The sequence below is a fragment of the Paramisgurnus dabryanus genome, chromosome 7 (genome assembly GCF_030506205.2).
Source record: "Paramisgurnus dabryanus chromosome 7, PD_genome_1.1, whole genome shotgun sequence".
NCBI classification, from domain to species: Eukaryota; Metazoa; Chordata; class Actinopteri; order Cypriniformes; family Cobitidae; genus Paramisgurnus; species Paramisgurnus dabryanus.
In genome coordinates, this window is record NC_133343.1 from 18,685,487 (window position 1) to 18,710,521 (window position 25,035).

The 25,035-nt window shown below is 36.7% G+C and overlaps 1 protein-coding gene across 2 annotated transcripts in view; it reads left to right on the forward strand.

The window, feature by feature from the left end:
* Positions 1 to 25,035, forward strand: part of lpp (LIM domain containing preferred translocation partner in lipoma) — a 205,225-nt gene that overhangs the window by 112,340 nt on the left and 67,850 nt on the right. For both annotated transcript variants that reach the window (XM_065240758.2, XM_065240761.2), the window contains exons 5-6: positions 1,429 to 1,551; positions 22,782 to 23,357. In XM_065240758.2, the coding sequence (XP_065096830.1) occupies positions 1,429 to 1,551; positions 22,782 to 23,357 (699 nt within the window). The remainder of the gene's footprint in view (positions 1 to 1,428; positions 1,552 to 22,781; positions 23,358 to 25,035) is intronic.

Here is a 25,035-nt window from a genome sequence, read left to right on the forward strand (position 1 = left end):
TCCATAACGTCTTATTTGCATAACTTGGTTCTTTATGAACAAAAATTACTTAAATGAATAATTAAAATGAAATAAATAAGGTAATAACATTGTGAAAAAGCTTGTTTTAGGTATTATACTACATATGTTTGCTTTTAGTTCAAGTTAAAGTTCATCTTGGTTCAGGACTTTGACATTAATAATGTAAATATATGTTTGCCCTCTCCCCTCATTGCCTGGGAAGGTTTTTAGGGCAAACAAGGTTCCAGATAGAGGCATATTTGATAAAGGGTTGTAATAGGTTGTGACAGATAATCCAAACAAATAACATTAGAGCAAAAGTTAGTCACTGATCTGGCCCTTTAAGCTCAAGTCCTCAGGTGATCTTTCCTCTCAATCAGTTAAAAAAAAACCTCAGAACTTCACATGATTTATGCATTTAGCCACACATTTATATGATATTTTATGTTGGGGTTCATATTTCTGTAAAAAAATCTCCTTAGACACTTTTTCATTGTTTAAGTTGTACTGTTTAACTCACTCTTGTCTTTTTTATTTCAGTAGCTGTTATCCAAAATTTTATCTGACCTATTTGTTCATCAATCTCCTTTCTAGCCTGTTAAGGACTGTATTCTATCATTCAGCATAAAGATTTTGGGGAATTCCCCTTTTTATTTTCCTGTGTGCACAAATAATTTTGTAAAAAACCCTGAACTCTCCAAATCAACAGATCTTAAAACCGCAAATGATGTCCCGGCTGCAATGTATCAAACACTCACTCACAAAACCAAACAAAGTGTCAAGCACTCACACACAAAAAGGCTTTTATTTATCTAGTGTTGTGTAAAGATTAGGGCAGAGGGACCCACAGAGGATGAAGAAGAGATACAAGTGTCCTTCAGCCATGAGGGGAGAAGGTTGCAGTGTCCCCTTTGATGAGGAGTGAGAACGCTGTCAAAATGTGTCCCTCACACCTTTTTTTTTTTTGTCACACGTCTGCCATTCCTCAAATGCCTTTGATGTGATTTTTCTTTGCCCCTTTAACAGACATAAAGGACAGGAGTCAAAGATTGCAGATGTATTGCTCATCCAAGACTTAGACTTTATGTGATGCTTTTGTTTAAGAAGAGTTTGGAAGACCTTGAATAACCTTAAAGTGTATTATACTGTAAATAAAAAATACTGTTGTCAAGATTAAGTGTAAATTGAATTGTTTTATTAAGTTGTTTATACAGTAACTGAAATTTATGTTTCTCGTGATCTCAGAATACACTTATATCTAAAAGTGTTTGAAAATATGTTTGGGTACAAAATATCCTTTATTACAGTTTAACAGGAGTTGGAATATACTCTAAATGTTCAGAACTGCGGTCTAGGCAAATTTTGAATACTTTAGTTTATTTAGAACAAACTAATTTTGTTACCAATTAATGTGTCTGTGTGTTTTAGATAAAAGGACCTGAGAAAACTTTAGAAGAAAGGCGTTCCAGTCTGGATGCTGAGATTGACTCTCTTACCAGCATCCTCGCTGACCTAGAGAGCAGCTCCCCATACAAACCACGAATGCCGCAGGTACGCTCATTACAAACACACCCCAAAACTCACATTCTGAAGTTTTCACAGCTTTAGGAAGCCACTGCAGATTCATTGGTCAAGTGCAGCATTGATTATGTTAAACAGTCAATTTTTAGAAAGACTTATATAGCAGATACTGTATTATGTAGACATAGAATGCAATTAAATTTTTGCATAAATTCTACAGGGGAATTAAAGCTTAAAACTTTGTATTTAATGCATCCCTCTGACTTATTTAGTAGCATTATTGAAGGCAATGATTAAATGTATGCAGAGGCAAAAACACAACACACACACACAAAACCATAACGGCTAATTAAACAATTTAGGTTGTACATATAGACAGATAAAAAGCAAATGGAAATTTGTAAGTGTACCAGTCATTTCTCATTTTTGGAAAGTGTTATGAGTCTAAAATTATAATGACCCATATCATTAATAGATATCAAATGAAGTTAAGAGCAGACACTCAAGTTGAGCCCTAGGGCACTTTACTAAATAGTTCAACACACAATGAATGTAGGCCAGTGCATTCTGAGTCAATGCTGTCGCATTTGGAACAACCACGTCCCTCCTGTTGAAAAACAGCACCACAGATAGAGCTTGGCTTATTACATGGCCGAAACTTAATAATGGAGAGTGCTGTCTGTGAACTTAGAAACACCCCGTTTTTGGCAAGCAGCTCCTATTCCTTCATTTGCTGATCTCTGGAGTCCTTGACAGGAACTTTTTTGAAATTATTATTGAACGTAAAGTCTGAACAAACTGGACTCTGCTAATGCAAAACGAGGAAACTCTCGACTTTAAATAGATGTCTGTAACCACTTACGACTAAACACTGGACCTCTTTCAAAGATCATTACTTACAGTATCAGTAGATACACAGGAAAGATTCTATCAGAAATATCTGCAGAGGTATGAAGTATAAATATTTGTTACTTTATAAAGTTGAGTTCGTCCGGCAGCATATGTTTTAGCACTGCAGACTACTATCACTATTATTTCCTGACTCTCAAAAGCCGCACATCAAAATGAACTAGAAATGCAATTCCCAAGGAATTACCAGTGCATGAAAATGAAAAAAAAAGTTAAAAACAATTGATTGTCAGAAATGTAAAAGAAGTTTAGTTTAGTAGTCTACCTGGCTGTTAACATGTTTTAGTGTGAAGCTAGCATGATTTAACAAAGTTAACATGATGTAATATGAAGCTAGCATGATTTAACATGATGTTAGCATAAAACTAACATGAACAAATGAGGGCAAGCGCTGTGGATAGATGAGATGAGAACAGTTTTTAAGTAATGCTTTTAAGTAACGGTGCTGTCCGAGTGCTGAATGCTCTCCATACGTTTGTATATTCTTTATCTCCTGTTTGTTTCAAATTAGGTATTTTTGGAGTACAAACCTTTTCTTGCATATTTGTAAATAATTTTTTTGAGATAACACAGATCATGTAGGCTATCCATTAATTTTCAGCAATTAAAAGCCTGTTAATTTTACTTCAATTACCGAAAGAAAATGACTTTTAACGGTTTAATACCAAAATATAACAATTTCTATACAAATGAAAACAAGGCAATTTTTTATATCAGTCTTAAACTGATCTTCTTCCTCTTCTAGTTTTTCAGTTCACAAATTCTGCCATCTAAATAGGAAATAGAGCAACTGGCTTTTAAAAGGGATGAGAGCTTAGAAGACTATCATTGGTTTATGCCGCGTTATGCCCAAAACACACCTATTATTCATTATGAGAATATGAACAACCTTTTAAGGCTGTGCGCTTGGCACACAAACCATTTTTCTGGTTGTTAAATTAGCAAAAGTGGCATCAGACACGCCCGTTTAGACCGTGCGCTGTGCGCTTTAGACAATGCGCTTAGATCATTAAAATAGGGCCCTTAATGTCTAATTGCCCTCATTTGTTGATATTTTCCTTTGAGGAAGTATCTATTCTTGCAATCACTCAGAGACGTCCTGGTTTAGATAATGTACCAATTCTGTGGATCTGAAACATAGGTGTGTTTCCCATCACACATAGTCATGATGATAAGACACCGCTGGTATGAGGTCAGAAGTCAGATATCAGTGTCTCAGACAAAATCTCTGGTTTATTCAGAATGAAGCAGGCTTTGACCTCAGTTTTGGCAAAGGCAGGAAAAGCATAAAGGTTGCTCTCGACAAGAGAGGCTAGTTTTGGCAACAATTACTGTAAACACACACAAATACATGCACACTCTCATACACACAAAAGCACACAAACAACTATGCACACTGCCAAGCACACATTTTGCGGTTCAGTGTTATGCACCTGCGTACTTCTGAAGTGGCAGGTAAGTTTTTCCTAAATAAAATATAGCGTAAGTGCAGATCTTCGTAAAAATACCTTGTGAGAGGTACAAGTAACAGAAAGGATTTTGAAAGCTTTTTTCGGTAAGACTTAAAACATTTATACACATCTGTATAGACCAGACAGAGACAAGACAGTGTTACGAAAAAAACAGTCTGGTATTGGGTTTAATTCGTGGAATTACCTCAATTCGCCTTCATATCTATATGCACATTTGGTTGAGTTGAGTCTGGAATTCTTCCCAATAATTTTTGATTTTGATTTAATCTTTGGAAAAATATTTATTTAATATTAATTATTAGTGCTTGCTATTGTATAAATCATATAGATGTACAATACATTCCAAAGGACCCGAGCCACATCTCGGAGGCATTGGTTCTTTTGACTTGTGCCAGTTATACCAATACCTTATGATGCGTGTACACTTTTAATGAGGTCGTTGGTTGGCGTTTCTTATTCTGGTTGTCCTAGTAAAAACTATAAACAAATGAGTAACTGTCCTCTCTGTAATTGATGAAAGATGGATAAAGTGAACTCCAATGCTTTGCTCTCATTGGTCACTCATCATTTGCATAGAGTTTATTTTTTCTCTGCTTCGTCACGTAGCTGGACACGCCCACTTCCTGTCTGCAGAGGTTACTACACGTGTGTTGCCAGATGTTGCCAAGCTTCCATTCAAATGAACGAGAACGGGTTGCTCTGCCATTGCTAATCGCTGGCAGTGTGCATGCAGAATTAATAATCAGTAAGAGCACCCTAGAAACCTATAGACCCTTTTACAGCTCACGTGATCATATAGCCTGCGCGCGTATTGCGGCAATGGAAGTGATGTTGTTACCAAGTGGTTCTAACGTGTTAGCAACTCAAGAAGTTTATTGAAAAGGTTTCCCAGCATCAAAATGTCTGGTTGTTGCGTTTGGTTGCACTAATATAAAATACTAATACGTATATATGTATCTGGCCACTTTATATTTGGACATCTGTTAACATCTTCTATCCACTCCACTATAGTAGACTGATCTGGTAACTGTGTTGAAAAAGTTGTTAAAGTCAACTTTTTAAAATAACTTTCTCCATCTGTGTTGTTTCACTGCTGATTCTTGCCATACTTCCGTTGCCAAAATGCACACGCGTACGTTGCCACGTCATCATTGTGTACAAACAGTAAAACGGTCTATAGGCATTAAAGGCATAGTAGCAGTGAGTTATGCATGGACAAGCACTGACGACTTACATTTTAAGAAAATATGTGCAAACTGAGATACAATTCGATATTTGGATTACCAACCACTAAAACCTCCCTCTTCTAATTCTGTTTCACGCACACACTTCCATCCAGTGTAGTCCAGCTGATACAGCTTTTGACTGATTAATTTGGATGGACCTTTTAATCCGTCAAGATGATCTGGCACACCTTTTTCCCCCTCTGACTATCCTGTATGAGTTATTTGTTGTGTGAGACTGGGCTTGTTTATTGTGTCAGGTTTTATAGCTAAGACCATTGGCACAGCTGCTCCACCTCTAATCTTACACTTGTGCAGAGAGAGTAACAGTGTCCTCAGTTCACAGTGCTCCCAAACCACACAGCATTCTTTCAAAAATCAATAGACCTGCTCTTTCTGTTATTCCTGTTTTGAGGAACAGGTCTTGATCCCAGCATGCTTTAAGAACTGCTGTAAAGGAACCTGCTTTGCCATCTTTATTAACTCTTGCGTGTGAAACGGCGGTTGAATTTGTTTTGCTACTTCAACTTAACCCGATGCTTTCCAGCAGTTTTCTTTGCTTTGGTTGGTGCTGTGTGCTGTGGTAATAATGATATATGATCGTTATATAAAGCTATAAAATATTCAGGAGTGATTTCACAAGAGAAATCTCTCTCTACGTTGTGTATTTTCACAATTTAATAGATTTGTTTATAGAAAAAATAGTTTTTTGTCGGTTTGTATGTATGTGTCTCTCAAAAAATCTTTGTTAAGGCACATTTAATGATTCAGTAAAAAAGATTTGCTGTTATAAAATATTTTTTATTATAGTACGTAGATGTTACAGGTCCCTTTTCAAAATGATATAAAACTTCTTCCTATTGCCTAACCAATCAAGCTAAAAGCAGCTGGTCAAAACTTTTTTTTTATTTTACCTTGTCAGCACTTATTGGGTGTATTTTTACTGTCAGACTGGATTACGTAGGCAAATTCTCATGCAAAACAGGACATTTTTAAATGTGTTCTGTGAGCTACATTTATCTTGTTCTCGCCCATGGTCTGTTACACTTTTCCAGAACAGTTCAAGCTAATGATATCGGTTGAAGCAAAGTGATTAAGGGGGGAGATGAGTGTCAAAACAGAGGCATCATCACAGCTTGAGTTACTACCTGAGGCGCAAAGGGACAGTCAATGAACACAATCTACCATTATCTAATCAGGTGTCTGCTATCAGAACAATAATCACAGTATCACCATGCCGTTGTGTGTGTGTGTGTGTGTGTTCAGCCCTGTGCATAAATTGCAGATATTCAGATTGCACTGAGTTGTCATGTTTAGTTTTAAGCTTTGTAATTTATCACTAGGTTTCCCTTTCAGAAGTTTCCCATAGACAACAACCAAATCATTTTGACTTAGCTTGTCGCACATAGGCCTATATACATCACACATATAAGGTACAAGCTCACAACAGAAGTATTCATTTAAGAGAAAGCATCTCTTTTGAAATTTAACAGTGAGGGGCAGGACTCATTTTGAAAAACTAAAAAATAAAAAAGACTGATGTGACCTTTCTCACAGGCTTGGAAATTTAATCAAAAGTAGTTAGTAAAGCTAAAAATGAACTGGCAACACTTGTCCATTTAATTAAGCTCAAAAGCACTGAGTGGCATAATATTATGAAGTGCTTAACTGTACAAGCTGCATGAAGTAGGTAGTAGTAATGTTATGTGACAGGTTTTTTTCGCTATGACATTAAAATATTTAACAGTGTTGTAGTACTTGAGACTTGGTCTTGACTCGGTCTCAAGACTATATATTAATGGTCTTGGTCTTGTCATGGACTCGTGAGCATTTTGACTCGGTCTCGACTCGTACTCGAATACATTTGGAATTGGACTTATATAACTGTTTCTTTTAACTGATGTAAGATTGACAAGAACGGTGATTGGTGATTTTTTTTGCGCGCACCAGACTGGCGCGAGGTCAGACGGTCAGACCTAAGGAGGTTTTTGCACTGCCATGACTTTTACCTCGGTCCAGTGAGATTTAAGCATTAGATAAGCCGCTGTTACCCAAAATTATAAGACTGTGGCACTAAAACACAGAGTGGCACTACACATAATTCCAGCAGTAAACGAGTAAGTACAATATTGTAAATTTAGTCTACAAATATTTCTGTATTATTTATAATTTATTCTTGATTTATATCTTAGAAGGTGATAATTATTTACACAATACCATAATAACATTTATTTATTAATTAAAATTTTAAAATATACAGTAATGTGCAAAAGGCTCAGGCCACCATAACACAATTAGATTTTTTGTTTTTGCAATGTTATAGTGATCATATATAATTGTTTCTCAGTGTCTTTAATAGAATACATCCAGAAAATACAGGAAATGTGCATATAGTATTAAAAATGTATAAAAATAAAAAACTGAAGTGTCGCGTTTTTAGGGTAAATTCCCCTTCCACTTGAGCAATATCAGGAAACTGCAGAATCTCTTAAACCTAAAAAAAATAAATCCTAATTTCTAATTTTAAAGAAATTAGTCTTTTTACTTTATTCTGCTCAAAAACACTCAAGATGTGTTAGTGCCAAAAGAGGTCTAAAAAAGTGGCCTAAAGAAGACATTTAGTCCTGAATTCTTTTTTTTTTTGTACATATTTCATGTAGTTTCTGTTTGTATCTTAATAAAATAGATTGAAGAAATAAATATGTATGGACATTAAAACTTCTAAAACAACAAGTCTGGTGGTGGCGGCCTAAGACTTAGCAAGTATCTTTATTTAACTAAATTAATTAATTAATAAATAATACATTTATTTTGTAAATTGGTATGCTGTGGTTTGTGTTACAGTGGACCTGTGTATATTGTAGGACCAAATATTATAGAGTAGATTTCAAAATCATTAAACTGAAGGTGACTTTGACATTTTTAACAAAACATGAACCTCTCTGGACTTGGTCTTGACTCCGACTCAACCGTGTCTGGACTCGGTCTTGACTCCGACTCAACCCTCTCTGGACTCGGTCTTGACTTGGACTCGAATGAGCTGGTCTCAAATAAAACACTGATATTTAACATTGACAGAATCCACAGCTTGGGCTTTGGCTTGATGTGTTTTGCCCTCTTAGGTACAAATTCACTAAGAATACATTTGAGATGATAATGTTGATTATTTGCACATGCTGATGTTCTCTAAACACTTTTTCCTATATTGAAGGCCGGTTTTGAGTGTTAAGTTTTAGACAATGCAGCAGACTTTTATGATTCTGGCATATTTTGCTGGAATTATCAACACATGCATGATTATGTTACATGCATGATTCTACACTGTTAAAAATGCATCTGGTTAAATCAACATATATTTTTATGCTATTTTAACGTAAATGAAGTGAAACAACTTCAACTAGTTTTTAAAAGTTTTTTGGGGGTTTCCTGGACAGGAATTAGCTTAAACCAGGATTAGACCTTAGATTAATTTGAAAATATAACAAGTTTGAACAAACATGCCTTACTAAAACATTACTTGTGTGCATTTTGAGGCAAAACAAAGGACACTAATGTATTTTAAGATATCTCAGAGCAAGTTGTTTTCAGTTTGAACAGTTTTTACATTTATTGTTGTAGGACTAGTCTAATCTCAGTCTAATTGACTTGCAAAACCAATGCTGCATTTTTCAGTGTCCAGTTTTAGCATTCTTCTTCATTAATTGACTCTCAATGATCAATGTAAGTTTATACACATCTCTTTAAAATAATGTGAATCTTGTAAATAAGGTGCGTAAACAAGCATGTATTGTCCCATGGATACAACACATGGTTTTGCATGAAAAAATACAATATGGCACAACTATTTAGTGATTTAATCAATATTTTCCAGATTTACTTCTCAATTTTTCATGAATCCTGCAGAGTTGTGAAACAAAGGTCTAAAACACCTAAAAGACAAACCTGACTTTGTTGGTTAAACCCACATTAAGACATTATAAGCGTTTTTCATCTGGACTGTCTTTCAATTTGGGGTTTTGGCAGTTTTTGCTGTTTAACTCCTACACAAGCCGCTATTCATTTGGTAATGTCAGAAATTGCATCAGTACTTATTCACACAAACACTTCAACTTCAAGCTTAATCACTGCCATTCTTCTGAAGCCAAGGTAAAATCAAAATTTGAGGACCCTTATAAAATCTGAAGAAAAGCACTTTTCTTTGATTTATTGAGTGCATTTATTTTAAAACAGTCACATTTCTGCCCATGGTTTTGGTAATATTTCTTGTATATATTTACAAACACTGATAGTTCAGTTGGTAAGATTTTTCTCCAGCTGAAATCATTTTCAGCGGTGTGAGTCAAGGAAATTGTGACCTCAGCCACCATTCCCTGTAATACCCCACAAGAGACTTGAAAATTAACTGTAAATGTTACTGTAAGTTGAAAAGCTTTTATGGGCCAGTCTGTTATATCTGCACTTGGGGAGCTGCTAGGCTACTGTAGTCGCAATAAAATATTGATGCCTCTTCTCCTATAACCATCAAGATTTGTAGTGTTGTCCCAACACTGTCGCCTTTTGCCACTATTCTTTGTTTGAGGAAGAAAGTGAAAGAAATACATGAAGTTATAAAGTTTTAATGTGTTAGATAAGAATATGTAAGATACAAAATAATATAGGCTTCTGTTTTAGCTGTTGTTCATGTAGGTTTTGCCCACAAGAACAGTATTGTACTGTGTATAGGGACACGCATAACGTTACAGTAGAAAGGTCGTCAGTGTTTCTTCACTGGCTGATCAGTGCAAAACTGCACGCGCAACTCATGTGAGAACTGAACTTTGCTTGATAATGTATTGTAGATAATACCAATCTGACTCGATAGCAGACGCTGTTGTTCTAGTTTGTGTTTTTTAATTGGTCTCATTGGAGTCATATCATGGCGTGTTTAAAGTGAGGTAAGCACTTGGCCTAAAAGATTTTGAAGTCCTTTGAAAATTCATCTCGGTCACAAAATCTCTGTTTCCTTTCCCGACTCTTTGTTTGTTGACTAACTCCTGTCAGAAATTAGGCTGGAAGTAGCCATCTCTTAGTGAGTTGTGTACCCTCGTGCATTATTCAAGCCTTCCACATGGTTAAGTACAAGTTGAATGGTTCCTCAGCTGCAGTTGTGGATGCACAGTATCATTTCACACAGGTGTTATGAGGTCACATCCACACAAATGCTCATTTGGAAAGAGAGAGCACACCTGACAAGATGTTCACAGCAAAATTCCCAGTATTAAATTTATTGTAGTTTTAAAAGTAGGTTCGAGAGGAGCCTAAACATTCAGGCCTGTCAATCATCATTATGGGTGTATATAAGGCAGCCTTCAGGCCTTCAGGTCCAGCTGCAATTTTTCTGGCATCACTCCTCCTCCCCATCTCCTCCTTTGCTGCTTTCTTTCTTCCTCTGTGCAGTTCTGTTGCAAGGGGTGTTTGAACTTGGGGCTCGAGCCCCGGCCTTAGGTTTGCTCTCTCTGAAGGGTTAGAGCTCAGCTGCAGAGCTCCCTTTAAGGACAGCAAAGGTGTGGATTACATACACCAAACAGCGTTAATTTAACATGAACTTTGCTGTGTTGGAGCCTTAATTAGGGCCTAATGTACTGTAAGGTTCCCTATGAAGACACTTAAAGAACCAATTGGGTCACTCCTAATTATTTTGATCTTGAACCCTGCAAGCGTTAAAGTAAAAGAACACATTTAAAGTACTTCCTTACTATTAGGACTGCTTCTTGTGAGACCAAACCCATGCATTACACATACGCATCCTTCTAATTATTCATGGTTGGATAGATGTATGTGCACTAAGTTTGAAATAATGGTTAGATAATGTAAGAGAAACATGCAAACTCCACACAGAAAAGCCATCTGACCTAGCCGGGGCTTGAACCAGGGACCTTCTTGCTATGAGGCAACAGTGCTACCCACTGTGTTAGTGGCAGAAATCTTCTGTTTATCGTGTAGGAAGTCAACTACAGTAGGTGTGTATTTGTGGGTTCATCTGTTCGTATTGACTGTGTATGTAAAGTTTGCTTTCCTGGAGCTCAACCGTCATCATCATCACCAAGGCCAATTTCCAGGTAAATGCACATACTCAACCATGCATCGCTTAAATGCAATTCACTCTGAATAAAAGCATATGAAAGATGCTTAAATGTGAAAATTACAACTAAATGTATTTTATAGAAAAGCCACAATGTCTCACACATTACCTCTCTACCCACTCTTCAACTTTTTCTCAACTTTTCAGACCACATGAAATATCCAAGAGCAGGTGAGCTGAAGTCTTTTACTTGAGGATGTAACTCCTTTAAAATCACTTCAGTCAAAGAAAAATTCCACATTTAGGTGGTCTCTTGTTCTGGTTCAGCTAATGCAAGATTTCATTCATGGTCTCATGGGTTGCTGAGGATTGAAATCTTTGAATTCGCTACATTATAGCCATCTCCATTCTTCAGCCATTGCCCCCTTACAGAGACCTTCTTTTGTGGTTGGTACAGTCATTTGGGATATTAGTAGTGTGGAACAAGCTCATGATATTGTGAATAATTACCTCAAATCTACATTTGATGTTATCAAGAGAAAAGAAAGCACTTACTTCGAGGTTGAGCTCATTCTTTTCAGCCACAGTGGTCTCCAGCGAGTGTCCACTCTGTTTTAGTCTCTATAGTATGTTTACAGCGTGAGTTACATCACTGGCACTCTGTAATGACAATTAAAGTGCTGACAGGTCAGCCCACTTCAGGCTCTCTATTCAATTAAACCCTTTCCCATCTCTGTCTTTTCTCAGTCTCCTGTTCATAAACCTCTGTCAGGATGCCTGTGTGCCTACATGAGCTGACGAAATGGACTTGAGCCTATAAAAGTAGAACTTGTCATTTACTGTTCTGTTCTTGCGCATCATGTACGCTAGCAGTATAAAGGTGGCCTTGTTGACCACGCAAGCAAAGTTTCTTTTTACATTTTACGCGGCGATGTTTGGGTAAGTGCCGTGTGGGTTTGCAGTCAGAGGTCAGACAGAGGTTTACATGTGTTCTTGATGTAAATGCTTTAATGATGTTACTGTAAATGTGAATTGTCCTTTTCGTCATGTGGCTCAATTACTGAAAATCTACTTATAACATTTGAATAATCTATCTCACACGCCCTTTGTGCAGTAGATTAGTTACATTAGACATTTAAATAGTTTACATGAAACACATTTTAAAAGTGACATACAGCAGCGTAGCAGCCTTTTAAAAGGTGAGGGGGGATAGCTGTCAGGTGATGTGACCCTCAAAGGCCAAACAAATGTTCTACATTATATGAAGTAAGTGCATTCATATTCATATAAAAATTATTTATACAGTCAATTGAATATCAATTGCTGTTTAGAGCACCCTTTGACAATTTCAGTGGCTTTACAGTAGCTTATAGAAACCTTTTTATGTGATTTTTTTTGTGATATACAGTAAAGCACTGTGGACATCTATAGCTTTTAACGAAATTAAGATATTTACTCTTCCTCCACATAGTTACACTGTGACTGTGTTACACTACACCAAGCACTGTGTATATAGGAGGCAGGGATAACTCACTGATTCATTGAAAAGTGTTCATGTACAGTAGATGTACAGTACTGTGCGAAAGTCTTAGACCACCACCAGTTTTTTTTTTAACAAAGTTTTAATGTCCATCCATGCGCATTGTGACAAAATGCAGGGCATTTCCTGAGCTACACATCACATTCTCCTGTACGCGCATGCCCAACCTATGTGTACATGTATGCCGGTTAAAAAAATCTGCTGGTGCGTGTACAGTCCGCGTTTACTATGTTATATGCATCTCACACACACTGTACATGGACACTTGCGTATGCACAAAACGGGACTATTCTTCTAGTTTAAGGCTTACACCCACTGCACACGCATCTAAATATAAAAATTTTATCATATCGTTAAAAGTTACAAGGAAACGAAAACAAACACCAAATGAAATAAGACGCACTGTTTTAATTAGTGATAGTGTTGACAACGTGTTTTTTTTTTTCAGTTTTATGTTGGGTGTTTAGAATAGTCATATAAGTTTCATCATAGTAATATATCATACGATAAGTTGCCGCTTTAGTAGCTGTCATATGGTGCTGAGGATGTTTCTAATACAGTGGTTCTCAAACGGTGTGGCATCCCTTGCAGAGAGGTCACAAAGTAGGGTGCAGAACTTCAGTGTTAAGAACTTTATGGATAAGATCAACCCATAAAAAGTGTGATGGCTGAATTTCCTCAGCTTTATGACGTGCTGTTAAATGACTTCTTCCATTATTATCTTATTTGTGTGATGCCAGATTTTTTTATCTGACTAAAGTGAAAACAGTCAATCACATAAAAAGTTGCGTCCAGGTGGAGGACGACATCAGGCTCAGATTTGTCCAACACCGTATTCTGCGCTTTATAATTTCCAACTCATAACTTCATATGATCAATGGAAAACACCCTCTCTGATCTTTAATATTATTGAACACTATTTAAGATAAATATTATGCGAATTGATGTTTGTTTAATCTAACATGTCAAATAGTATAATACATGTAAACTTAGCTACTTACTTAAAAAAAAGTTGTTATAGTATGCAGAATTTTTTTGTCAATGTGCGTTCCATATCTGTGATTTATATAGTTTTATTAAAGTAATTAGGAAGTATACAAGAGTTATAAATAAAATCATGACAGGAATAAAAAGACATTTTAAAAGTTCCACACAAAAAAGTTCCACACTAAAATATTAAAAAACAGATTATTATGTGTAGATAGTTATTATACCAGGTCTCCATCCAGGTGGGGGGGTGCCACGGCACATGATAGGTGATGCTTATAGGGGGCTTCAGTTGCAAAAGCTTGAGAACCACTGCTTCAGTATTTTCCAATGAGCAAGCACACATGATTATTTGCTTTGAACCAAAACACTTGTGATGGCCAAAAGTCCAAAGTCAAATCATTTTTGGCCATCCAGTTGTGCCATGAAGTTTAAGTGAAGTAGTGTTGTGAAGAATGTTTTTTTTACTTCAGATGCTTTTATGTTCTCATGTCAGAGTATAATAGCAAAAAAATTATTACGGAGAGGCATTTATAAACTTGTCACCTTTTTAACCCCTTATACAGTAAGTTTGCAGGTATGGAAGGTGTCAAAATTAAGGTACACTATCAAATATTTTATGTGTGCCATCAATGCAACGTATCGTTAGACATTTGATTGATGCATTGATTCATATTGATGTATTGTTACACCTGTAACTGTTGTTTTACCACGTATGTATGAAATCACATCTGTTTTACTATCTGATTTTATTGCTGTATCTTATAACCACAGTGCTTTTTAGTAAGGGCTGGTTATTTTCATAATTCCTTTTATTGTAATAAAAAGCATTTGCTTAACTACAATGGAGGCACACAAAAAAAAAACACTAGAAGCTTGGTTGAACAGAAATCAATACTGCTTTGTGCATCTCCTCCACAATTGTATGTTACAGATAGAATAGACACAATCAGTCTCAATAATGTCTGACAGATGATAAGAGCAGGTTTATTTCAGCTTACTTGACTATACTTTTACATCCACTTCAAGGTGTGTGTGTGTCATCACACACCTTCAGAGACAGCTTTTACTTGCATATTAATTAAAAACTACTCAGAACTACTAATTGTTTGTCTTTACCTATTTGCTGATGTTGTTTATTTGTGTTTCTTTGTCTGTGGAACATAAAAGAAGTTAAAGCAGTCTATACGACAAAAGCGAACTGGGTCTCATAAAAAGTACCATAAAATACCTATAAAAGTGGTCTTTATGACTCGTGCTGTATTTCAAGGTTGCTTAAGCCATAAGCGAGCTGTGTGGCGGACAGACCATATTTTGTGAAAACCGCACACTTTCAAACCTATTGATGTTTGTTCAATAATTTAGTTTACCAAGGTACCAATGTCCAAGGTTTTAAGAGCATTGTGTGGTTGGTTGTATGCCAATAAAGAATATCTTGAGTTAATATTTTTTTGTATCACATTTAAAATAAACTAATTGCATTGAGCTTTGTGACGTAATTCTGATTTGAAATAGTACGAGTCACTAGTTTCCAGTTTCAGTATGTGTGTTTACAATCTTCGTAGCAGCCTATGGAAAGCAAAGGGCTTCGAAAGCAGATTTTAAAGTTGATACTTTTTTAGATACATGACACAAAAGATTTAAAACATCACTAGGAACATTGTCTTAAAATGAAAAAGAAAGAAAGAAAGAATTTGAAGTAAAATGCAGATGTACCCTGCCAAGGATTGAACTGGGGACCATCTTACTGTGCTACCCACTAAGCCACTATGCCGCCCAGATACTGTAGTAAGTGTGAAAGGAGGGCCAGTGGGAATGCAGCGCCTAACTGCCTGTGGCAACCATTGATCGTAAGGTCAACATGCTAGCAGATTCTGAGTTTTGACAGCAGCAGCCGACTAATAAGTATACCCACTGGCACAGTCACTGTACATTAGTCTTATACTCCATACACTGCCGTAGCCCGACTGAAGCTGGAGATGCTGAACCTACAGTAGTCACATTACAGTGTTGCCCTCTGAACAACATTGCTAAAATGCTCTCAAAAGCTCTGTCACCAAATATTAGCAAGATCTCCTTTATCTCCTCCTACTGAGACTGGCCACTGCGGGGTCTGGTGAATTTGACATTGTTGAGAAACATGTCTGAACCTAACTTGATCTCTCAGACAGAGGTGTCAGGACTGTGTAATGACTCAACAATAATAACCAGACCAGCTTAGATTAGAAATTAGAGTTCTTGAAAGCAGAATCATGGAAGTTAGTCACTCATTTATAATAAAAATGGTCATTACAGTATGTGTAGAGAAACATCTGGCAAACAGTTTCTCATTAATATTCCTGTGGCTGTTGTTAGCGGAAAGGATGCCGTGGCTGAGTGGATACATTACTGGGTGTTACATATGGGCCTTAAAAGTTGCATAAGGTTGATATACGCCAAATTATTAGTAGTATTTCCCTGAAATCAGGTGATTGGTGAATGTGTAACATTCAAATGCAACGCTTGTCATTCCGTGGCATATGACATTTTGACATCTTTGATGTCTTCGTATCATGGACACGCATCAGTACTTTGAAGAATACATGTATCTGTCTGTAGTTTCTGTGAAACTGTTGGAGAATATAGTTGGGCAAGGAACGAAAGCTCATAATGAAACAGAAGAGGAGAGATGAAAGCCCCCTATGTGGAATTTCAAAAAAACAAACTCCCACTCAAGTCGTGTAAATGAAAGTTTTTCTGAGAAGGATCTCTTTGATGGACAGTTTCGTGATTGATATGAAGCGTGCTTCAGTCTCAATTAAAGCTTCCTGGTAATACCTTCACCTGACTTATCAGATTCAGAGGCACATCGCTTGAGAATGTAGACAGTGACAGATTCAGATCTCTATATGAAAAGAGCTGCGTGAATGATCTTTAGAAATTTTTGCTTCACTTTAGAAACTTGGTGTTTTATAGAAGAAATAGCAGTATGTAGGTCTGTAGCAACTTAGGATAAATAGACTCTAAAAAAAATGGTTTGGTTTAACCCATGGTAAATATTACATTCTAAAAATGCTGGGTCAAAAAGGGATGAACCCAACCTGTTAGGTTGAAATTTTACCTACATACTTGGTTGTTTCAACCGAAAATAGTGGGTTGTTTTAATCCATTGTTGGGTCTAATATAACCATATTCTAGGTAAATTTTACCAAATGAACCTATGCTGGTTAACACAAAATTTTTAGAGTGTATGGTAAATGGTAAATGGACTGCATTTATATAGCGCTTTTAACAGACCTATGGGCATCCAAAGCGCTTTACAATTAGCCTCACATTCATCCAATCATACACCGACGGCGGTGTCAGCCATGCAAGGCGCCAGCCAGCATTTCAGGAGCAGTTGGGGTTAAGTGTCTTGCTCAAGGACACCTCGACACTTGGTCTGGTGGAGCCGGGGATTGAACCACCAACCTTCCGGTTTGTAGACAACCTAGATGAACCACTAGGCCACTGCTGCCCCAAATGTGTAGACAGAACCAACTTGTGGGTTTATAAATAAAACTGTGCTGGGTTGTTTCAACCTATGGTTGGGTTACACATAGTTGGTCCTTCTGTCTAATATTTACCTAACCATGGGTTAAACCAATCCATTATTTTTAAAGGGACACTGAAAATAAGCAAATTTTCCAGCTCCCCTAGAGTAAAACATTTGATTTTTACCTTTCTGGAATTCATTCAGCTGATCTCTGGGTCTGGCGATAACCAATTTTAGCATAGCTTAGCATAATCAATTGAATCTGATTAGATCATAGCATCGCGGTAAAATAATAACCAAAAAGTTTCGATATTTTTCCAATTTAAAACTTGACTCTTCGTAGTTACATTGTGTACTAAGACCGACGGAAAATTAAAAGTTGTGATTTTCTAGGCAGATATGGCTAGGAACTATACTCTCATTCTGGCGTAATAATCAAGGACTTTCCTGCTGTACCATGGCTGCAGGAGGCACAATGATATTACGCAGTGCACGAAAATAGCAACCTTTGAAAGTTACCAAGGGTTTTCACACTGCGTAATATCATTGCGCCTCCTGCAGCCATGTTACGGCAGCAAAATCCTTGATTATAATGAGAGAATAGTTCCTAGCCATATAGTATAGTTCCTAGCCCGATGCTAATGGTCTAATCAGATTCGATGGATTGTGCTTAGCTATGCTAAAAGTAGTGCCGCCAGACCCGGGGATCAGCTGAATTGATTCCAAAACTTTAAAAATCAAATGCTGAACTCTAGGGGAGCTGGAAAATGAGCATATTTTTTAAAAAAGTGGAGTATCCCTTTAAGAGTGTAAATAAAGATATACTTTTCATTTTTAGGTGATTCATTTCTTTACCCATGAATTATTTACTCAAACAAAAAGGTAGGCTAATGTGTGAGGAAAAAGTCAAGTTATAGTATACAATAATGTAAGTTTGAAAGTAGTGACAAAAATAGTGATTATGAAACTCTTGTAGAGCGTGAAGAGTCCAGAGTAAAGAGTAACAACATTTATGTGTCTGACTAAAAGGGAAACTAATATTAGCTGAATGTATTCTTTTGTCTTTGTTGTTGAAGAGCTTAACATTTAATTACTGAAGGAATGTTGTCTGTTATGGCTAATCTCTCCATCACATGAACCTTTCCACTACTACAAGTTGTATTTTATATTTAAATGAACAAAAGTTTGAAACAGCAGGAGGCCATTTGTCAGTGGAACATCTTGAATCCTATTTAATGTAACTTATCTCAACCTATTGCTAAGATGGGTGCCCATAACTGCTTAAGTGTGGAAAGCAGAGATTGTTTTTTAATATGTGTGGCAGGAGATATTCACATTAGTCCGTGCCCGATTGCCTTTTATTGTGCGAGTGCGTCAACGCACCTAAAGAGACGACAATTACTACGTCTCAGTGAATTTGATTGTGACATGGATGAGCGAAGGCAACCAAAAGCAACAAGGGATTGTGATGAAGATTCTCGCCCACTGACAAACTTACTTTTAAACTCATTCCTGCACTTTCTGAACCCACCTGACCTGCTGCCCATGAGGCTGGAGAAAAAGTCCCCTTTATTAGTTCACATGCACAGCAGAAGCAGAGTGATGAACTTCTCTCTTGTATTGATGGGGTTTTCCCTCTGTGCCGTAAAATCACAAGTCCCCTTGGTTTGAAATGCAAAGTTAACAGATTTACTCAGGGCCTGGAGCCATGCGCGCTCTCTCCTATTCTATTCTAATGTGTCAAAAAGCCATTGAGTGGAATTTCAGAAAAAATTTCACACTCCAGATGTTTGTAAAAGTCTAAATCATGAGTTTAAGAGGAAAAACAAGTCTCTTTTAAGAGAAGACTGTTTAGAGATGCTTGCTGGACCCCTGGTTTACCTCACACACAACCCTATAGTTTTCAGCAGTTGTTTGGATGCAATGCTTATGATGCTTATAATAATTGGAAAACAAAATAATGGTGTGCTAAGGAAATGCTATGCTTATAAGAAAAGAGATACTTTTCTATCTTAAATCATGTTTTTCAGCATACAAACTTGGTGGCTTCATATATTTTAAACAGTATCCATTCTAATATTTTTTTAAGATGCAGAAATAGCAAATAATTTTGTTTTGCCATTTTTGAAGGTGTTGTTTCACTTCATAGAATAACTTACTAAAAAATTTACCTCTATCCTGTTTTTTTCTTTACAAATAAAATAATAAGGTAAATACTGTAGTGGCCACTGCTATCAAATGAATTTCAATAAAATTGCAGTCTATTCCTTACATAAAGTATGCATGCATTATGCATTTGGAGCAGCTTTTCTTTTTTGCATGTGGCAAAACTGACTTTTTCCACGTTTTAAGTGCAATAATTTGGTCTCCAGTGCTTCTATCAACCTAGAAAATGTGAAAAGATTAACCCAGTAACTTGGTTTTGGTAAACCATTCTCTGCAAGCACGTGAACAATTAGGTCATTGAAATTTGGCTCTTCTTATGATGTCATAAGGGAGGGGATCTTATTATAATAATATTTCCCCATAATCTGCACTATCCAACCATGGCACAGCAATTTAGTGCCGAGATAAAGAGAGAGAGAAAGAGAAAATAATTCATAGAAAAGTTTAGTTTCAATTGCAACAAACCACCATCATTGTTATCAGTGTTTGAATTTCATCAGATCATTTGCATTTTAAAGGACACCCCCAAAACCCAACATTTTTGCTCAGGCCTACAAAGTGTCAATTTTAACATGTAATAATAAATTATCTATGTGGTATTTTGAGCTAAAACTTCTCATGTGTACTCTGGGGACTCCAACGATTTATTTTACATCTTAAAAAAGTCTTGTGACATGTCCTCTTTAAAACTTTCATCCAAAAGTTTGAAACGAATGCGCATATTTCTGTGGTTTCATCAGTATATCGACATAGTTTAAAACTTTATCTGTAAAACACAACTTCCTAAATTTGTTTGCACAAGGAAATTTGTGACGTGCCATTTCATTACAATCTTATCCTACCCCTGGTTTCACCCTCAAATAAAAAAGGGATTTTCTCTCCTATAATCTAATGGCTGTAAAATCTGCCATGACAATGTAATTATTTTTAGGGTCCTATTTGCATTTCCAGCCCTCTGCTAAGTAAATGTTAGGTTTTAAGGTCTTTATAGATAAATTAATAATATCAAGTATTTAAAATAGCATGAAACATTTAAATTGAGTAATTTCACTTCCTGAAGGGCACGTTTAGGGTATTTTACATTTGCATGCAGACAGAAACATCACTCCTAATCGCTGAGACGGAAATTGCAGTTAAGAGTGTGAAATATTTCACGGGGCCTTTTTCAAGTCTATCTGACTTTTGTGTCAGAAGGCCTAAGGTATTATTCTTAAGATAAAAAAAAACTCATGGACCCGTGTCGTTTATCATTTTTCTCATTTTAATGGCCAGCACAGTAGGCCTTTCTCCATGCAACTCAGCACATTAAGTGCAATACAGTTTGTCCTTCATTTACAAAATCACATCCTGTGAAACTGAGGACAAGAAACTTCCTGCTGTTAAATGTAAAGATGGAACGTGACAGAAATCATGAGCTGCCACTGATCTTCATTTTCTCTGATATGTTAATAAACAGCTGGGATTGGTTACCTTAATTGGTCATCACGTTCACGGTATATCGGCCAAATCCCCTTTCCCAACTTTGCCAGAGCACCTTGAGCTCTTATAACAGGTCATATTTGTGTTAAGCCTCTGCCTTTGGCACAGAGCTTCACTCTCCTCAACTTGTGATAGGAACGATAATTGATTTTCATTCTCATGCTGGCTTAAGGCAGTAACCTAAAAAGAAAAGCATAGGTTAATGACAGCTAGTTTGTAGGTCATTACCACTAGTGATCTGTTTGATAGGATTTGGTATTAGATTTTGACATTGTAATATGTAATTGTAACTGGCACAGTCAGTGAGGAAAATGAGGAGTTTCAATTTTAGCGCAGCCTAGTATGTTATCAGCCAGTAAATATGGGATTATTATTTCATGTCAGTTTTTTTGTGTGTCAGAAAAAGTGTAAAACTTCAGATCATTGGCATAGACGGATACATTGTAAAATATCTAATAAATGTAATTTTAGCTCAAAGAAGGTAAAAATCCTAGAGTAAAGCAAGTAAATTGGTTAACAAGATACGTTACACTGTACAAAATACTGAAGTGGACAATGCTTATGGTAAAGTGCTGTAGTTTTTTTCCATAAATGGTTTTAAGTTTGAATTACCTTACAATTAACATGAAAGTTTATTTAAACAATAATACAGTTAAACAAAAACTGATTTAATATATACAGTGTAATGTTAAAACCAAAACCTATACAGTATGTTGTGAAACCTTTTAATGTGTATTTGCAGTATTATCTGAATATTTTTGCTTTGAAAACTCTTTTTGACCCACTTTCTTCAGCAAACTGTCTTAACCATGAAACGCATCTGAAGTGCATGATGCAATTGTGCGTTTTCCCGCACAACCAAACACTTCCTGTCTGAATTTGTGAAGAGATGGGCATCACCGCAAGATTAAAACATTTTTATAGGCACATTCACTTCATAGACATTTGCTTTAAACGTGTAATTCTGCTTGAGGCAATGATGTGTTATCATGGAGACTATTACTGAATGTTTCATCATGAAATTAGACTCTCTTTGGTCTTCATTTAGCTAGTTAGTTATGACAGAGACTTATAATTCAGCCAATATTGTAGAATGGAAATTTCTTTTTGGTCGCTTAATGCAATCAGACACAGCCACAAATGCGCTAAACGGCTAAGATTGATCTAAATCTTGGTTGTCGCTAGATTAGTGTCTTTTGCGATTTGAAATAATCTCTTCACATCTACAAAAATGTAGCATGTCCTCAGGTGCTGTGAAACAGCGATTGTTGGACACTAAATAGACCTCTCTGTGTTGAGCTATACAGCGCCACAGCATCCAGGAATACTGCCCGGTTAATCTGAAGACACAAATCTTTCTGACTTAGCTTCTGTCGTATGCAACCAGCAGCATCAGCACAATTGTTTCTGCTCTCATCAAGAAGTCCATGAGTTCCCTATCTCTCCACCAAAACAATTTATACGTACCTCATAGCTCTAAATCTCAAAGTTTTATTAGCTGTAGTTTATGAGTGGCTGTGGTCTGGGCTTGGCCAACTGAGGGTTGTTGCATTTATAATTACTTGCACTGTGAGACATGAGGTGATATAATTGCGGCCGTACATGTACGAAGGCTCTGCACCCCCAATGTTCACTAGAACCACCCCCTCATTGTGTCATTCATTGGGACATTGTCTGTACCATCATTAACTCCAGTATCATTTTAGCCAATTACAGCACAGATTCACTGTCTACAGTGACCTTAGTCACAGTGCTACATTATCACAACTAAGGCCGTTGTTTTTCACAGCAACAAATCATGATTATGCCATATTGGCCTATCAGCTTAAAGGTCAAATACTCCATTTTCAGTTACATTATATTGCTAGATTTATTAAATGTAAAATATGATTTTTATATCTTTTGACAGAATTCTGCAAGCCCAGCTGCAACAGGCACCAGTGCTCCTGTTACTGGCTATAGGCGCATGGTCATTCCACAACAGCCTCCTTTAACTGCCACCAAGAAATCTACCCCGAAACCACAGGCCTCTCCAACCCCCACTCCTGCGAGCTCCACTCTTCCACGTCCTCAGTACCAGCCCACTCCCCAACCTGTCCCAGCCTCCTACACCACTGCTTCTACCCCGAGCCAACCCACCTTCAACGTTCAGGTCAGGGCTGCTCAGCCCGGACCTCAGCAGCAGCCCGTCCGCAGCCCAGCCCAGGTTCAGTACATGCCAGCTCAACCCAGAAGTCCTGACTTTGCATATGGTCCTCCGCAGCCAGGATTCTGTCCAGCTCCGTCTGGAGGCTACCAAGATCAGCACTATGGTGGAGCTCCTGGTTATGGAGGTCAGAACACTTGGAGAGCTGAGCCAAGTCACCATGCCCATGCTCCTCCGGTCAACCAGGGATACCAGCCCAATCCCCCCAAGAAAACCTACATCACTGACCCTCCTGCCAGCCTGGCACCTTTCGGTGGTGGGCCTTCTGCACCTGCGAAGGTAAGGGTCACGCATGTGTTCTAAAACCACAGCAGAACAAACATGAAACTGAAGTTAGAATATGTCGTTAAGTATAAAGAGCATAACATTGGAGGGTAGTAGCATATACAGTAGTGACCAAAAGTGACGTATGTGGGGTGGGGTAATTTACATTAGACTATCAAAAATTAGGTGTTTGGTACAAAATGAACAACACTAAATTTTTTATGTATTTATAAGACAAAATTATTTGGCAAACCACAGACTATACTTATATAGAAAAAAGGTCATAAAGCATTTATTGAGGAAAAACATTAATCTGTTTATTAAATTTGTCGATCTTCTTTTGTGGAAATTTTATTCAAGTAATTATATAAGATTATATAAGTCACTGCCCTGGGAATTCTTTATTAAAATTTAAATTGCACTTGTGTTGTACATTGTTTTGCCAAGCCGTATTACTTTCTTAAAGGGACACTCCACTTTTTCCAGCTCCCCTAGAGTTAAACATTTGATTTTTACCGTTTTGGAATCCATTTAGCTGATCTCCGGGTCTGGCAATAATGAGAGTATAGTTCCTAGCCATATTGGCCTAAAAAAACACACCTTTTAATTTTCTGTCTGTCTTAGTACACAATGTAACTACAGAAGACTCCATTTTTAAATAGGAAAAATTTCAAAACTCTTTGAGCATGATGCTAATGGTCTAATCAGATTCAATGGATTATGCTAAGCTATGCTAAAAGTGCTACCGCCAGACACGAAGATCGGCTGAATGGATTCCTCAGCTGGAAAATGAGCCTTTTTTTAAATGGGGATTGTCCCTTTAAAGCAGAGTTCAGTTTATACTTCAAATACATACAAATATTTTAAAGCATCTTTAATAAAATATTTGAATAGGTAGCACATATGTCAATTGTTAAAAGTTTGACATCACTTTTGGCCGATATTGTATACTTACAAGTATCGAGATATATATGTAAAGATATATAATCAGTTCTCACATTTTATTGAAATTATGGGTTATACTTGTGTTTCGAAAAATACTTTGACTGACAGCAGATTGCCACAGTGACCAATCAGAATCAAGATTCCAGAAGACCATATGATAACATCTATTCAATTAAACACATGAAAAATAAAATTTATCATTTAAAATTTTAGACCCTACCTTAACCAATGCTCAAATGTTAAGTCATAATTTTGTAAGTACATATATGTGGATCTTAGATATAACAAATTTAGACAACAAATCAACAAGGTTCTGGGAATGTTTTGCTTATTTTAATCAAATAGCAGGCAATGATGAAGGGAAGGTGCACAAGCACACAGCTGTCCTTATTTTGCACAATGAAAAATTCATGAAAATACTTTGAAAGTGTGTGTGTGTACTGTATATGAGTATGAATAATACATTGGTGCTAATTAATTATCTGTGTTTGTGTCCAATGATTGTGTGTTTCTGCTCGTAGCTTGTGTATTTTTATAATTTATTGATTGTGCATGAGAGAGGAAGAGCGTTTTGCAAAGGGTGGTTGCCACACAAACCCCTCATATTTACAATAAATTTTTGATTATTCTTTAGTCATGACAGCTCATTTTAAGAAACAGCTTTAAAGAAACTTACCGAGAAAATGAAACTTGACTGATCAAAATGAAACTTATTTTTGGCATTGTGTGTGTGGGTTGTGTGTGAACG